Source organism: Abramis brama (assembly GCF_963993115.1).
Source record: "Abramis brama genome assembly, chromosome: 7".
In the NCBI taxonomy this organism is placed as follows: Eukaryota; Metazoa; Chordata; class Actinopteri; order Cypriniformes; family Leuciscidae; genus Abramis; species Abramis brama.
In genome coordinates this window covers 24,708,101-24,725,484 of record NC_139969.1, presented here as the reverse complement: position 1 = coordinate 24,725,484, position 17,384 = coordinate 24,708,101, and the positions used below count along the sequence as shown (strand labels likewise).

The following is a 17,384-nucleotide window of genomic DNA, read 5'->3' as shown; positions in this document are numbered from 1 at the left end:
CTAAGGCAGAGAGACTTGCTGAGCCTGTACTGAGTGTCATCACTCTAGTTTGTTTGTGACAGGAAATTTATTGTGTTACAACTGCCTCCGGTATTACCTACTAGCAAAAAAAAACAAAAAACAAAAAAACATTTTTTGCAAGCTAAAAACCCAGACAAACAAGTACACTACGCGAGAGAACATCTCATTCCACTGAAGATCCATATACAAAGCCCTAAAACCAAAAACACCCACAACAAAATGTGATCTCATCTTCCAATGATTTACGTGATCTTGAACCGCTGAACCCATTAGCAAATATTTGAACAGCTCTTTCTCTGTAGTCCAAAATTACAGAATGGTTTTGGAGAGGGGGAGGGGATTTGCCGAACAAACACTTCAGCGTGACTTCCTCTGGCCACAGTTACATTAGTGATTAACCTCTGCATGAACCTTCTCTTTATGCTGCTACTTAGGTCTGTGTGCAAAATCGCAGAAAATAGTCTTCTAGGAAAACGAATGAAGAAACTTCTACTGTTTGAGTGTTGAAGCCAAAAAGCACTCCGAGAAAAAAAAAGTCCCCATGGAATAATGCCCTCGCTATAAAAACAGTTAGCGTAAAACTTTGAGTGCTACGCTAATACTGAAAATTGCTGGCACTGACACATAATGTGAAGCAGGCTCTCAGAGCTACACAACTGTGGCCAAACACTAAGTATGTTGTGTAAGACGTCCAAATGCAGAATGAGATGGATTGGCTTATTGAGTGGAGAGCCCACCTGGATGTACTTGTGGATGTGCCAGGAAGCTTGTTTGCCATCGTTGACAGACTCCACGGTGGTGTTGGCCAAGCCGGCGATGTCTCCGCCGGCAAACACCCAGGGTTCACTGGTCTGCATGGTTTCGCAGTTCACCTTAGGTGTCCCCCATCCGTTCAGCTTAACTGGTTCCAGGGCCTTCTTCACTGTTCCAGCACACAATGTTGCAAAGATCAGAGTGGTTAGAGAGTTGTAAACTATACATTTTCATTGAGTTTTCATATACAATGTCAAGGAAAGGCACACTAGGTATTTAAAATAAATAAATAAATTCTCAACAGTTCAAAAGTTTAGTAAATACGATTGTATTATTTTTGAAAGTAATCATTACTTTCATTCAGCAAGAACATTTATAGACATCTATATATAGCCTATATCATAGGCAACAAATGATGTATTTTTTTGCTGCCTTCACAAAAGAAGCAGATGATGGCACTTTGGTAGACTGAATGTTACACAAACACAGATTTCAAATGATGCGCTGTTGCTTTCCAACCTATGTTTGATGTATTTCAGCTTTCAGATACATCCAAGGTCTTTTTAATGGATGTATGTAGTTATTTTTCTTCACAGTCACACAGGTGACCTTGCAGAGTAAACATATACTATAGTTCACAAGTTCCACTAAGTTATGTTTAACAACCATAAACTGTCATAATACTTTTAGTTTAATTTAATCATTAAAATAAAAATATAGCAAACTTCTTTAAATGTTTTGCTAAAAAAATTTAACTGTTGTCTTTCAAATAAATGCCATTTGTTCTAAATTTTTTTTATATCAAATGCATTTTATTTATTTGTTGACATATTTCATATTGATAATTCCTTCTTTTTTTCTTTTTTTTTTTAAATAGTCAATAGGCTAGTTGCATGCATGCATGAACCATGATTTGCTATTCACTAGTCAGCTGTAGGTAGCAGAGTGCAACAGTCGAGTTTCGGAAGTAAAAAATCCAATTTATTTTCTCCACAGGGGGATTTGAATGGTAATTTATAAATCTTTAAAGACAAACCTAATGTAAGCTGTGAGGTTTTTTTAAAAATTCTGACAGCAGAAATCCTGCTGAAAAACCACATTTTCCATGACTCTGCAGAGAAAGTTCCACTAATCGGAGAATTGTAAAAAATTGCGTCAAAAGAACACTTTAGTGCCCACCCACTCCCATGAAGCACTGTGAATGATGTACAGTAAAGGCCTCATTATACTTCTGCGTCGGACCTACGCCGGAGCCTATACGCCGTAGGCAACGTGTTGGTTTTAATTTATACTTCTGCGTCGTTGTCCGCGTTGACGCGCACCTAGGGAGCATGTGAAACCAATCACAGCGCTTGCGTCCGTGTAGAATTGACGCGTTGTTACATTTTTTGGAGAGGTGCACGTCAGGGTACGCCGTAGGGTACGCGCCCTACACACAGCCTACGACGTAGCTATGGCGGCAGTTCGACGCAGAAGTATAAATAGGCCTTAATACCTACGCTCTAAAACTACTTAAATATTAGTGTACATATATGCATATTTTTACAATAAACTTATTGTTTATATACACAATCAACAACTTTAAAGCTGCAGTTTTACCTCTTTGTCGCCACCTCTGTTCGAAATCTGCAATTGCATTTATCCGCGGAATTATCAACTTTACGTAGGTTGTGCCTCGGCACTGCGCAGACAGAATGTGCGGAATATCAGTCACCGCACCGGGTTGGATACTGTCATTCGGAATCACAGATTCTACTTTTTATAATTATGACCAACATAAGAATTTTCACCGGAAATGTCATCTGAACAAGTTAGTAACATCCACTTTTGTTCTGACCAACTAAGGGAAAAAAAGCATTGCAGTAAATCGCGCTGATTAAATCTAACGATCGCTTATCATTATCAAACCATGCAAATTATACTTTGTTCTCAAATTGTTAATGTTAACAACATCAGCATTGCGTGACTACATTTAATGCCCTTCCGATATAAATCCTTGTTTTCGTATGGGCCCGTTTGCAGTCTCTTTTTTTCTGTAGCCACTCCGAAGTCTTTCGTATTTTGCATTTTACAATGGGTAAATCTCCAGTTGTCACTGGTGATTGTCGTTTGAACTTTTCTGGATCCGCTATCAAACTGATAAGTTTAAATATATCAAGTGCTGTGAGAAAAGGCTATAAATCTCCACCTCCAACATCCTCACACGCAATATAGCCTACTAGCCAAGACACCTTCTTTATGTGTACAGATGTGACATAATGACGCAAAGACATGCTTGACTTTCCCACGGAAATCCACCAGTACCACTGGAGATAAAAACATTATTACAGGCTTAGCATTTTCAATCGAGCTAAGGCAAGCAGATAGTTTTGAACACTGGCTTGTTATGTACTTGCTCAAACATTTATTTTGGATAATTTTTAACCCAAAAAAGTTATGGACTGCAGTTTTAAATCAACAGTTTTATATTTCTTTTAATTTTAAGTCGATTATGTCAATGCTTTGCAATGCTTTGTGGGATTGTAGTTCTTTCCCTCATTAAAGCAGTTAAGTACACTGCCAGCCAACATGTCCATGTGGGGCCAACAAGGTTTTTGTGTGGAGCCCTTCTTTGTCCCATTATTAGGGGCTTTCGCACTGGAGGAACCTTAGTTCCAAGAAATATTGGTAGAGGTATCCTCTTTTTGGCGTGTTCGCACTGCAGGTACTAGGAACGATTTTAGTTCTAGGAACTCCTTTTGGGGGAACTAAATTTGCTCCTGCTTCAGAGTAGGGTCTAAAACATCACTATCCACCTTATTCCTGACAAGCTTACTGTGTGTTGAATTATGGGTGGTACTTCCAGTTTGGGGAACTTCCATTTAAAAAGATGAATCATTTCAAATCATAAGGTTGCCCTACAAATAAAGCTGATCCATCAGTTTGACTCATTGAGCTGTCAGTTTTCCTTCATGTTTTATTTTCAAACATCATGAGAATAACGTAACATTTCTGGTATTTTAACGTGACATGTTATAACAAGAATATCAATGGCAAAGAGCTCTTTTCAGTCGCTGCATTCTTTTCCTCATGTTTTTTTTTTTCCTTTGCATTCCGCTGTAATAGTATGAAAAACGACAACATATACTGCACCTTAGTGGTTAGCACGTCTTAAACCAGATGCTACCTAGTAGATTGCGTTGGTCATTATGGAAATAATCTGACTGCATCTGTGTTCTTTAATTTGTGCGTCGTCAGTAGATCACGCACAGAACGTTCCTCTCCCATTGGTGCTGTTTTGAAATTGCGCTCTCACGCTAATTTGCCCTGTTTAGTAAATCTGCCCCTTCGTCTCTTAGCCCCACTTTTTGCTCTTTCAATCACATAAATTATGCGTTTACATTCCATCTCCGTCACGAAACCCACAACACACAAAAATGTAGCTCCAATCACGGCATCCTCCATCCACTGGTTTATGACATTTGTAAATGCCGTGCTTAAAGACGCTGCCGGCCGCTTTAGAGTTTCTACTTCCGGTGTGAATGCAAAAAGAAAATGGCCCGGGGGGCGGTGGAGTTAGTTCTCGGGGAACTATCCTAGTGTCTAGTTCCTAGAACTGAGTTCCTAGAACTACACAGTGCGAAAGCCCCTATTAGTACCCATTTGGGACCCAAGTGGGCCCATATAATGAACATCTAACTGGGCCCCACTTAGAGCCCACTATGGACCCAACATGGCCCCTATGGGCTAACATATTTGGGGCCTATGTGGAGCCGATGGACATTTTTTTAGGCCATGGGTACCATATGGAAATGTTGGCTGGCCTGTCTTGTACCTTTGTGTTTTTGTTTGATTTTAAATTACTTCATTTCTTTAAATCAAACTTTGTCATGTTGTGATTTACCTTGTATCTGGTTGGCTTGGTTCAATGCTTTATTAAAGACTTATTTTAAAATCCCGATGGGCAAAACTAATGGGAAAAATACTTCCGGAACCAAGGTCACTGAAAAAGATGACTGTCACTCTTGCACTCTAAGCTGGGGGAGAGGGACATTCTCATTCTAAAAATTATTTGATTGGACAAAAATCTGTGCAGGATGAGTCATCAATATGTTGGTCTATTTCCAAGAAAAGAACTCTGCATACAAGCATATCCATGTTTTCAAAGCCAGTAGATGTCGATTCAAAGCCAAAAAACTTTGATTTTGATTGTTTGGGCTCTATAAGTGTCCAAATACTTTTTGGTGCCACTGAGGACACATAACTGTTCACTTAGTGAGTGCTGGATATTGTTTAAGCTGAAAAATGAAGACATGTCTTTGATGGAGGAAGAAATGACAGTCCCTCTGGATCCCTGCATGAGACAAGCAGAGGAATTTGTAACCCTGACGGCCCTGTTGATGCTTTGCTGTGGCTGTTATTGTTGAGTATATTTTCCCTTTTATTTTTTTCAAGACCAATCCCCTAGTCCCTCCGTCAGCTCTCCTCGCCTGACGCTCCAGTGATCATGAAGACTGCCGGCCTCATCACTTTCAAAAAAAAAAAACATCCTCACACCCTCCTGTTTGTTTCCCTCCTCCCCCATCCCCCTCTGTCTCATGCACACACGCGCGGGCTGTGGAGTGTGACAAATCTAAGAGACTCCTGAGATCTTCCCTTTAAATGAAATGGCCTCCTCTCAGAATCCAGTAGTACTCTCCAGAGAAACTTCTCATACAACTGCTCATTGCTAAGCTCCATTAGAAGATGGAATGCTGTGTGAAACATAGGCAGGAGAGACGCTGACAGAAAGAAATGCAACAGCTTAGAGGACACAAAGCCACTTTGGATGGACGAAAGGGGGGGGGGGGGGGGGGGGACAGGATGCATTACTGAAAATGCACATATATGAATTAAAGTCACCAGGAAATCCATATTGACATTTCTTATTTTGTATGTAATATTAGTGCTTATTATAAATGATTTATCTGTGCACATCATTATATATATATTTTTTTCAATTCATGTGCCCTGGTAATCTTTAATCAAAATAACTTTTCCTCCCTCTTAAAGCAACATCTCTTCTCTTCTCTGATGATGTGTTTACTGACACGAGGGACAACCTGTTACTCACATGACATCAGAGCAATAGCAAACCACAACCATCCAATCAATTCCTGATGGACAAGTCCCACCCTACATTTTTTCTTGTTCGAGAAGCCATTTCACTCGCATATACGTCACAATAGGGAAGAAAATACAATCGTAACTTCTGTTTTATGCCCACTTTCATTTATTGTTGTTGCTAAAAAATAATGTGAAACATTGGCAAAAAGATGTTTGTGTGGGGAAGAGTTCTGCACTTTTATCATGTCTTGACTCCTGCATTGTTGGGGGGTTAATTTCATGAATGTTACATGTGCAGCAGCAGCATATCTTACATGCTCACAGCAATGTGAATGTATTGGCAGTAGCAAGTTTCAGTTCTTTGAAGTTAACATATGATAATCCATATATCTTTTCTCTAGTGTAGTGTACTGAAATGTTCCTTTTTAATGATTTATAGTTATAGGTCGTCTGCCTTTCTCCCCACCTAAAAAATAAAAGTTTTCTCTAAAGTAAAAATGATTATTAATGTTATTATTATTTTATGCAGCCCTACAAGTATATGCCTACAATGCACAACAAACATGGTGTTCTTTATATATATATACTTATTTATTTACTATTTTGTGAATTTAACTAAATTTTAACTAAAAAAATCACAATTCGATTTTTTTCCCCAAATCGTGCAGCCCTAGTTGCTCTTGATATCAGCTTGTTCACACTGATGGGTCCTACTGACTTAAACATTCACACGGTCTCTGCACATGAACATGGTAAATTGAAAAAGCAAACAGCTTGGAAATGACAGGTATGTTGAACAGGAACTGTTTCAGGAATGGGATAAAGGTGTGTGACTGTTCAAGTCTTTCTGTTAAGATCAGTGTGCTCAATAATGTGCCTTTTTGTCCTTAATTATGGACAAAAATAATTTATATGCAGTGCTATGCATAAGTTTAGACACCCATGCAAAAGTTGACTAAAAAGAGGAATAAAAAATCATCTTTTGGAAATTGAACTTAATGCCTTAATTAAAAAAATTAGGAAAAATCCAACCTTTAAGGACACCAACTTTCTTTGTGAATGAATAATGTATCGTAAATAAATAAATGCCGATTTATTTATTTAAATAAAGGCAGGCAGATTTTTATTTTTAAAGGCCAGTTACTTCATGGATCCAGGATACTAGGCATCCTGATAATGTCACGGTTCATGAATTCACTGTTTTCTTCGTGTCTCGTGTATTTGTTGTTCTGTGTGTGTGGGTGTGTGTGAGTGGGCGTGACCGCTCGTTCCTGCTGATCAGCGCGCCAGCTGATCTCATTCCCCACATCAGCTGCTGCCAATTCACTCACCTATAAAGACTCATCGCACTCTCCTCTCTTTGTCAGATCGTTGTTTGGTGTCCTCAGTGTGTGTCATCGTGTGCCGTCTCCAGTCCTGTTCCTGATTCGAGTTTCCTGTTCGGTGTCTTCGTGGTGTTCGTCTCATCTCGTCTGGATGTTCACTGTCACTGGATTCACCGTCACCTGTCTTCACCAGCACGCTGACCATCTAGTCCCTGCGCCACCAGCCCACACTCACGACTGTCGAGCACTACTGGACTCCGGGGCAGAAGGTAACTTCATGGACTACACATTTGCACTCCAGATTCAGGTCCCCCTTCTACCCCTCACCCGTACCATTGCAGTTCACGCGCTCAACGGCCAAGCTCTTCCCACCATTTCATTCACCACTGGACCCATCACGCTCATCGTATCTGGCAACCACACGGAAACTACCTCCTTCTACATTCTGGACTCCCCCCTTGCACCCATTGTTTTAGGACACCCCTGGCTCATTAAACACAACCCTAAGATTGACTGGCAGCAGAGATCAGTGTTGGAGTGGAGCAGTAAATGTCATGAGTCCTGTCTTGTGTCTGCTTGTTCGTCTGTTTCTGTTTCTGCGTTTCAGGAGGAAGCAGTGGATTTGTCAAACGTGCCCACGGAGTATCAAGACCTGAAGGAGGTGTTCAGTAAGTCTCGTGCTGCTTCTCTCCCTCCGCATCGTCCCTATGACTGTGCTATAGAGTTACTGCCAGGTACGTCTCTGCCTAAGGGCAAGTTATTTTCACTTTCTGTTCCAGAAAGAGAGGCTATGGAGAAATATATTTCTGATTCTCTAGCAGCGGGGTTCATCCGTCCCTCCTCTTCTCCAGTGGGGGCGGGGTTCTTTTTTGTGGGGAAGAAGGATGGATCCCTGCGACCTTGTATTGACTACCGGGGGCTGAACAGCATCACGGTAAAGAATACTTATCCTTTACCGCTGATGTCTTCAGCCTTCGAGAGGTTGCAGGGAGCGTCGATCTTCACTAAATTGGACTTACGTAATGCTTATCATTTGGTCCGCATCAGGAAGGGCGATGAATGGAAGACTGCTTTTGACACCCCCAGATGGGCCCTTCAACCGCTGCCGATCCCTTCGAGACCCTGGTCCCATATCGCACTAGATTTTGTCACCGCCCTCCCACCCTCTCAGGGTAACACGGTAGTTTTGACCGTGGTGGACCGGTTCTCGAAGGCGGTCCACTTCATTCCCTTGCCCAAATTACCCTCAGCCAAGGAGACAGCGTTAACAGTCGTTAACCACGTCTTTCGGTTACATGGCCTCCCGACGGACGTGGTTTCCGACAGAGGACCCCAATTCGTGTCCAAATTTTGGCAAGAGTTTTGTAGATTACTGGGTGCGACTGTTAGTCTGTCCTCAGGGTTTCATCCCCAGAGCAATGGCCAAACTGAGAGAGCCAACCAGGATTTGGAGAGAACGTTGCGATGTCTGGTCTCCAAGAATCCTTCCTCATGGAGCCAACAACTGTCAATGGTGGAGTACGCCCACAATTCGTTACCAGTGTCATCTACGGGCCTATCTCCGTTTGAGTGTAGTCTAGGTTACCAGCCACCAATTTTTCCTAGTCTGGAATACGAAGTCGCGGTCCCCTCCGCTCACGCCTTCGTCCAGAGGTGTCATCGCACTTGGACTAGAGCCCGCGAGACTCTTCTCCAAGTGGGAGCGCGCACCAAGGCCAAAGCCGATCGCCACCGGTCTAGGCCTCCCGTATACGTCGTTGGTCAAAAAGTGTGGCTTTCTACCAAGAACATTCCTCTCCGTTACGTCTCTAATAAACTTGCTCCCAAATTTATCGGCCCGTTCACTGTCACCAAGATCATTAGCCCGGTGGCAGTCCGCCTCAAACTCCCTCCAGTGTACAGGAGGATTCATTCCGCCTTCCATGTTTCCAAAATAAAACCCGTGTTTCATTCTCGTATTAATCCGCCTGTCCCGGTCCCCCCCCCCCCGCCGCGACTCGTAGAAGGGGAACCTACATATTCGGTTAATCGTATTCTGGACTCAAGGCGGAGGGGACGCGGATTCCAGTACTTGGTGGACTGGGAAGGTTACGGTCCGGAGGAGAGAAGTTGGGTTCCTGCTAGAGACATCCTGGATCACTCCCTTATTGATGATTACAATCGACAGGTAAGGGAGTCTGGGGACACCAGGAGGCGTTCCTAGGAGAGGGGGTACTGTCACGGTTCATGAATTCACTGTTTTCTTCGTGTCTCGTGTATTTGTTGTTCTGTGTGTGGGTGTGTGTGAGTGGGCGTGACCGCTCGTTCCTGCTGATCAGCGCGCCAGCTGATCTCATTCCCCACATCAGCTGCTGCCAATTCACTCACCTATAAAGACTCATCGCACTCTCCTCTCTTTGTCAGATCGTTGTTTGGTGTCCTCAGTGTGTGTCATCGTGTGCCGTCTCCAGTCCTGTTCCTGATTCGAATTTCCTGTTCGGTGTCTTTGTGGTGTTCGTCTCATCTCGTCTGGATGTTCACTGTCACTGGATTCACCGTCACCTGTCTTCACCAGCACGCTGACCATCTAGTCCCTGCGCCACCAGCCCACCCGAGTTCCTGTACATTTTTGTGTCTTTTGACCCCTCAATAAAGAGTTACTTGCATCATTGCTTCCGTGTAATATATTATGACAGATAAAGTTCCCTTGGCCTTTGGAATTAAAATAGCCCCACATCATCACATAGCCTTCACCATACCTAGAGATTGGCATGGGTTTATTTCAGTTAGCCTAATAGCTGGTTTGATTTGCATTGAGAGATGATCTTATGGAAAGTACTCCATGCCAATCTCTAGGTAGTATCCTGGATCCATGAAGTAACTGGCCTTTAAAAATAAAAATCTGCCTGCCTCTATGGGAATTTAACATAGGGGTGTCCAGACTTATGCACCCTGTATTTTAAGGAAGAACATTTATTTATTTACGATACATTATTCATTCACAAAGAAAATTGGTGTCCTTAAAGGTTGGATTTTTCCAAAAATTTTTTAATTAAGGCATTAAGTTCAATTTCCAAAAGATGATTTTTTTTATTCCTCTTTTTAGTCAACTTTAGCATGGGTGTCTAAACTTATGCATAGCACTGTATTATAATAAATACTGTTATGTATCTTTGGTTTTTGTTGTGTTGTAAATAAATCCAAACAATCAAAAAGCCATTCTTTTAATCTCTTCACATTCTTTGCTTTAGTTCCCTCACAGTCCCATTCACCTGATAGGGCCATTAGGGGAGGGGTATTTGTTTTCCCAGGTATGAAACAATCAATATACATGATGATTCACGCCCTCCCTGCATACAGCTTTCTTAGACAAAACATGTCTAACACATTTTAAATCAATATATTGTTTTATGTGAATGAGTGGGCAGGAAGATTTTCACATCGTTTTGAAGCAAAAATTCTAGGATACATGATGCAATTTTCAAAAGTTTCATGAACAAATATTCAGTATGGGTTTTATGGCCTTATTTGAGTGACTTAAAACATTTTTTTCCACAAACCACGGATAAACGTAATTTTCAACTACATACAGTGAGGAAAATAAGTATTTGAACACCCTGCTATTTTGCAAGTTCTCCCACTTAGAAATCATGGAGGGGTCTGAAATTGTCATCGTAGGTGCATGTCCACTGTGAGAAGCATAATCTAAAAAAAAAATCCAGAAATCACAATGTATGATTTTTTAACTATTTATTTGTATGATACAGCTGCAAATAAGTATTTGAACACCTGAGAAAATCAATGTTAATATTTGGTACAGTAGCCTTTGTTTGCAATTACAGAGGTCAAACGTTTCCTGTAGTTTTTCACCAGGTTTGCACACACTGCAGGAGGGATTTTGGCCCACTCCTCCACACAGATCTTCTCTAGATCAGTCAGGTTTCTGGGCTGTCGCTGAGAAACACGGAGTTTGAGCTCCCTCCAAAGATTCTCTATTGGGTTTAGGTCTGGAGACTGGCTAGGCCACGCCAGAACCTTGATATGCTTCTTACAGAGCCACTCCTTGGGTATCCTGGCTGTGTGCTTCGGGTCATTGTCATGTTGGAAGACCTAGCCTCGACTAGGGCTGGGTATTGACACAAATTTCACAATTCGATTCGATTTCGATTCACAAGCTTACAATTCGATTCGATTTCGATTACGATTCGATTCGATTCAATATCAATTATTTTGGATATCAGGTACAATACATTGCAAATTTTCTCAAGGAAAACAAATCTCTTAACTATTATTGTAAACTATGGGAGTCAGTTGTAGCCTTATAGGCTTCATTAGCCTACTATAATATTGAAGGTAAAAATTAACTGATTTGTATACAAACACTTAAAATACACTTTTATTTATTTTTATAATAATAAAGTTATATGAAATTATATAAAAATTTAAATGGTGGCTGTCATAAAAAACTTTCCAGATTTATTCAAACATGCATTAAATATTGAAGAACATAAAAAATTATAATGAATATGTAATATGGTGCATATATTTAACAAAATGCTCCTCTCTAGAGTTAATTTTTCTAGCTGACTAACGAGTTTATGGTCACTGGATATTTTTTTCTGAGGTAAATGTGACGTTACATGACATTGTTTACTAACGTCTTTCCACGGTTGAAACACTGATTGAGCGATTCCATGTGACATGATACGGACTTCGATAAGTTGTACTCTACCTTTTAACACACTTTATGCTCATTCATGTTTATTTCGCGCTGTAACTGGTATTATTAAGGCGGAACAGAAGGAATGTGCGCTCCGCGCTGCTGCTTCTCTTGAGCTGAGCTGCGCCAGAGCGATCTCACGCCACAGCGCCAAAACGGTAATTATGTTTTTGAATTTCGTAAGAAAATGGACGTAATTTGAAATCTGAGACTTCGTTTCATATTAATAATAACAAAGCACAAATATTATTGTGATTTATTGGATGGGATGCGCGCAACAATGTTCCATTCATTCATCAACTGAAAACAGGATGACTAATCGATTCTTGGGATTTAAGAATCGATATCGTTTCGTAAAAATGAGAATCGATTAAAATCGAGAAATCGATATTTTTTACCCAGCCCTAGCCTCGACCCATCTTCAATGCTCTAACTGAGGGAAGGAGGTTGTTCCCCAAAATCTCGCAATACATGGCCCCGGTCATCCTCTCCTTAATACAGTGCAGTCGCCCTGTCCCATCTGCAGAAAAACACCCCCAAAGCATGATGCTACCACCCCCATGCTTCACAGTAGGGATGGTGTTCTTTTTGATGGTACTCATCATTCTTCTTCCTCCAAACACGTTTAGTGGAATTATGACCAAAAAGTTATATTTTGGTCTCCTCTGACCACATGACTTTCTCCCATGACTCCTCTGGATCATCCAAATGGTCATTGGCAAACTTAAGACGGGCCTTGACATGTGCTGGTTTAAGCAGGGGAACCTTCCGTGCCATGCATGATTTCAAACCATGACGTCTTAGTGTATTGCCAACAGTAACCTTGGAAACGGTGGTCCCAGCTCTTTTCAGGTCATTGACCAGCTCCTCCCGTGTAGTTCTGGGCTGATTTCTCACCTTTCTTAGGATCATTGAGACCCCACGAGGTGAGATCTTGCATGGAGCCCCAGTCCGAGGGAGATTGACAGTCATGTTTAGCTTCTTCCATTTTCTAATGATTGTTCCAACAGTGGACCTTTTTTCACCAAGCTGCTTGGCAATTTCCCCGTAGCCCTTTCCAGCCTTGTGGAGGTGTACAATTTTGTCTCTAGTGTCTTTGGACAGCTCTTTGGTCTTGGCCATGTTAGTAGTTGGATTCTTACTGATTGTATGGGGTGGACAGGTGTCTTTATGCAGCTAACGACCTCAAACAGGTGCATCTAATTTAGGATAATAAATGGAGTGGAGGTGGACATTTTAAAGGCAGACTAACAGGTCTTTGAGGGTCAGAATTCTAGCTGATAGACAGGTGTTCAAATACTTATTTGCAGCTGTATCATACAAATAAATAGTTAAAAAATCATACATTGTGATTTCTGGATTTTTTTTTTTAGATTATGTCTCTCACAGTGGACATGCACCTACGATGACAATTTCAGACCCCTCCATGATTTCCAAGTGGGAGAACTTGCAAAATAGCAGGGTGTTCAAATACTTATTTTCCTCACTGTAATTTTACATACATGCTGCTCACATATTATTGTAGCAGAGTTTGTGCTGAATACAGTGTAATCAGACTTTAGTCATGGAAATGTTACAAGTGACATAAATTAGCACAAATGTCAGGGCATGTCAAAACACCTCCAGGGCCCAGAAAACACCTCCGACCCCAGAGAGTTAATATCTTGTTGAAAACGGCGCTCCTGACCGCGCTGGCTTCTGTGAAGAGGGTAGAGGACCTGCAGGTATTCTCGGTCTACAAATCGTGCCTGGAATTCAGACCGGCCAACTCTAACGTTATCCTGAGATCCAGGCCCGGATACGTGCCCAAGGTTCCCACCACTCCTTTCAGGGACCAGGTGGTGAACCTGCAAGTGCTGCCTTCGGAGGAGGAGGTCCTTGCTTTGCTCTGTCCCGTTCGCACTTTGCGCCTATATGTGATCCCTGTGCTAGGCTAGGTGCCCATATGCTGTGATCCCTACAGCAATCCCATATGGGTATTCTTCCACAGTACTTCCGTCTTCCCTGTCGGCGAGCCCCTGTCTTTCCCTTGGAAGAGCCCCCTCTGCCAGCACTGACTCCCCCCTGGGTCAGAAGGAACAGAAGTGATCGACCTACCACACATGGAAAGAAGTCTCTGCGGTAGGTCCTACCTGAAGAGGGATGAACTTCTACAAGCACATTAACTGGCGGTAGAGAAGGCACTCTGCCTAGGGGAAGTAAGACTAGTAAGACCAGAAAGAGATCCAATGAAGGAATAAGGCATGGGTTAGAAGGATTTCAGCATCTGAGAAAATCTGATTCATGATGTGCCAGTACGGCAGCCACATACACTTGCAAGGTAGAAGGGTAGGAAGGAAAGCACTGACCATAGTGCGAATCTCTGTGGGTTCTCTGTCAGTTTGTGAACAGACTACACTTAAAAGCATATAGCCGTCTCGTAGCCCGGCACTCCTGGCTCTGGCTTGAGTGATAGTATCTATAACCGCTGGTGATATGCCAGGTCTACCACGTCCCATCCAAGGCCAGACGTGGAGGTTCAAGAGGGTGGGTGTAGTTGTCAAATTGTGCCCCATCCTTGAAAAAGGAGGTCCATCCTCAGGGGATTTCACCAAGGAGCAACTTTCGTAAGCAGCATGAGCTCCGAGAACCAAGTCCGCGAGGGCCAGTAAGGTGCAACCAACAAGATTCTCTGTCCTCCCTGACTTTGCACAACGTCTGTGCAATCAGGCTCACTGGGGGAACCGCATATTTGCGTAGGCCCCAGGGCCAGCTGTGTGCCAGCACATCCATGCAGAGGGGGCCTTGGTCAGGGAATACCACAGCAGGCAATAGTTCCTGGAAAGCGAACAGGTCTACCTGAGCTTCGCTGAATTTACTCCAAATCAGCTGGGCCGCTTGTCACATGTTGTGAGAGCTCGTTTGCTGTGCTATTGAGTTTGCCTGGGATGTGAGTGGCCCGCAGCGACTTCAGACTGCCGTTGTCAATGTAGTTTGTCCAAACCAACATATGCTTGTCCTGGATCAATAGTCAAAACCTCCACAGGGCCAGCAATATCGCTAGCAACTCGAGGCAGTTGATGTTCCACTGCAGTTGAGGTCCTATCCAGGAGCCCAACGCTGCGTGACCATTGTACAAGGCACCCCAGCCAGTCTTGGACAACAACACACATGGACACTTTTTCTAAGGGAACCCCTGCCCGTAGAAATGCAAGGTCTGTCCAAGGGCTCAATAAGCGACGACAAATCGGCTTGATGATCATGCGATGCCGCTATACCATGCCCATCTCGGGACTCAAGTCTGTAGCCAATACTGAAGCGGTCTCATATGCAACAACCTGAGTTGAGTTAACAGTTCACTGGAGGGGAAAAATAATAAATGAATAATGACAGAAATTTCAGAATGTGCCTGTTTTGTTTTAGTAATATTTATATACCATTTGTTAATATTTTGAATGAGCTTTATTTTAATATTTTATTTTAAGTTTTAGTAAGTTTAAAATATGCTTTTTATATTTCTATTTAGCTTTAATTTATTTCAGTTTTAGTTTTAGTAATTTTAGTACTTGAACTTAAACTTGTTTTATTTATGTTAGTTGCAAAGGCAACATTTCCAATTTTCACGTATTTTTGTACCGAATAAGGGAAAGAAAATTATGACAGGATCTAGTTTTTTGGTGAACTACATAATTGTATGTCTCAAAACTGCTTTGCTCTGAGACCTAGAGGCCTGGATACAAACAACATCATGCTTCATGGGGTCCACAGTGGTAAAAGTAGCCAGTCAGCTGCTCATCCTGCTGGCCAGTGGTGACCTAATCACAGACCAGCTTGCCCACCCAAGATTGCAGGGGGTGAATTTCTTGCTATCTCAGCTTTTCTCTAATTCTGCAATGCAAACCTCCTCTGTCGGCTCCACCGGCCATTGAAGTGGATAAGTAATTCATATCTCGGGCAAGGTGCAGGGAGTGAGTGGCATTTATAAGCTTGCTATCTCTGAGCTTCGAGCCGGTGATGAAACGACTCTCCGCTCAGAGACATTACAGTGTTTAGGATGGATGACAGGTTCGCCAGAGAGCAACAACATTGGGACAACAAAACGCTAAGTAAAGAGAAAAAAAACATGAGGAGGTGAAAAATAGCTGGATGAATGTGTGCCGAAAAATAAACACAATGATATACAGCGGGGTACAAAAGTCTGAGGCCACATCTGGGATTAAAAACCAATTTAAACCTGGAAATAAACCGTTTTAGGATCTTAAAAAATATAAAGCAAATTAACATTAAATGCTTAATTTTATGCACTATTTATAGATCACTCATCAAATAAGAACATTTGTGACACTGATAATGTGTCTCTGGATCAGTAAAGCAAAAGGGGGACAAACCAGATACTAAGACATTCTGAAATTTATGGTCAATTTTCAATTAAACATTTCGCTCAAATTATGTTATATATATGTTATATAATTTATAAAGAAACTATAGAAACAACAACTGTAAAAAAGAAACAACTGTAAAAAAAACCTGATATGTATGTTATAATAGTATTTTTTTATCATATAATAAATATAAAATAAATAAAACACAAATAAAATGGGCAATGATAAAAATAAGACCTTATGAAAAAATATATCAAATTAAATATATAGTCAAAAAGCACAACATTTGTGATCCAGACATAATATGTGAATGTGAATTTTTGGCTAATCTACTGAAATAAGGTTGTATTTGCGATGGTGGATTGATAAAGGATTCCCATAATGAAACAAGGCTCTCGTTTTGAGGGTCTTATCTCCTGCCTCTCCCTCAGAGTGATGGTTATCACACTGTGACTACTAAAATCTGCTAAGGAAAGATAAGTGGGGCGGTGCTGAATGCTTATTGATGAGAGAACAGTCTGGATTTTGTGATGGCTCGCTGGGGAAATCTTATACATGGAACACAGGTACACCAACATGTGCTCTTTTGAACATGAGAAACTGTTTCTAACTGGCCCAGTGTGCAGCACAAAATAATATTAATTTTTTTCTGGTAAACATATAAAACTTTTGCCTTTATGCCTTTAAATAATGCCTTTGTCTGGAAAACAAATAAAACTATTATTTCTTACTACATACAACATATTTAGCTTCAAAAAGGAGTTGAAAACAATAATAAACCCAAATAAATGTAAGCTCATTAAAACCAACTACAGCAATTGTCCTTTCTGAAGCTCACCTGCTGGATCGTTCAGTATGGAGCCAAAGGCGCTGATGATGAAGTCTGCTTTCAGGTGGACAATTTGCTCCTCATCCACAATCCAGGTGCCATCATCCCGCTGCTCTGTGCGGCAGAACCGCAGGCCTACGACATGCCCATCTTTCTTGATTACCTCACAAGGGGACAGGAATGGCAGGAACTCACACTTTTCCTCTTTGGCCACCTCCATCTTAAAAAAACAGAAATCGAATGAGAAGCATGTAATCCTAATTGCTAACATGGAAATGCTTTAAAACAGAGTGAAGAGAACTTTACACATT

At 41.6% G+C, this 17,384-nt stretch overlaps 1 protein-coding gene across 1 annotated transcript in view; it reads right to left on the bottom strand.

Annotated features, from left to right (window-relative positions):
• dpydb (dihydropyrimidine dehydrogenase b) overlaps positions 1–17,384 on the bottom strand; it is a 146,298-nt gene that overhangs the window by 69,518 nt on the left and 59,396 nt on the right. The window contains exons 11-12 of the mRNA XM_084119557.1: positions 17,083–17,293; positions 759–943 (exon numbers count right to left, since the gene is read on the bottom strand). Of these exons, the coding sequence (XP_083975683.1) occupies positions 759–943; positions 17,083–17,293 (396 nt within the window). The remainder of the gene's footprint in view (positions 1–758; positions 944–17,082; positions 17,294–17,384) is intronic.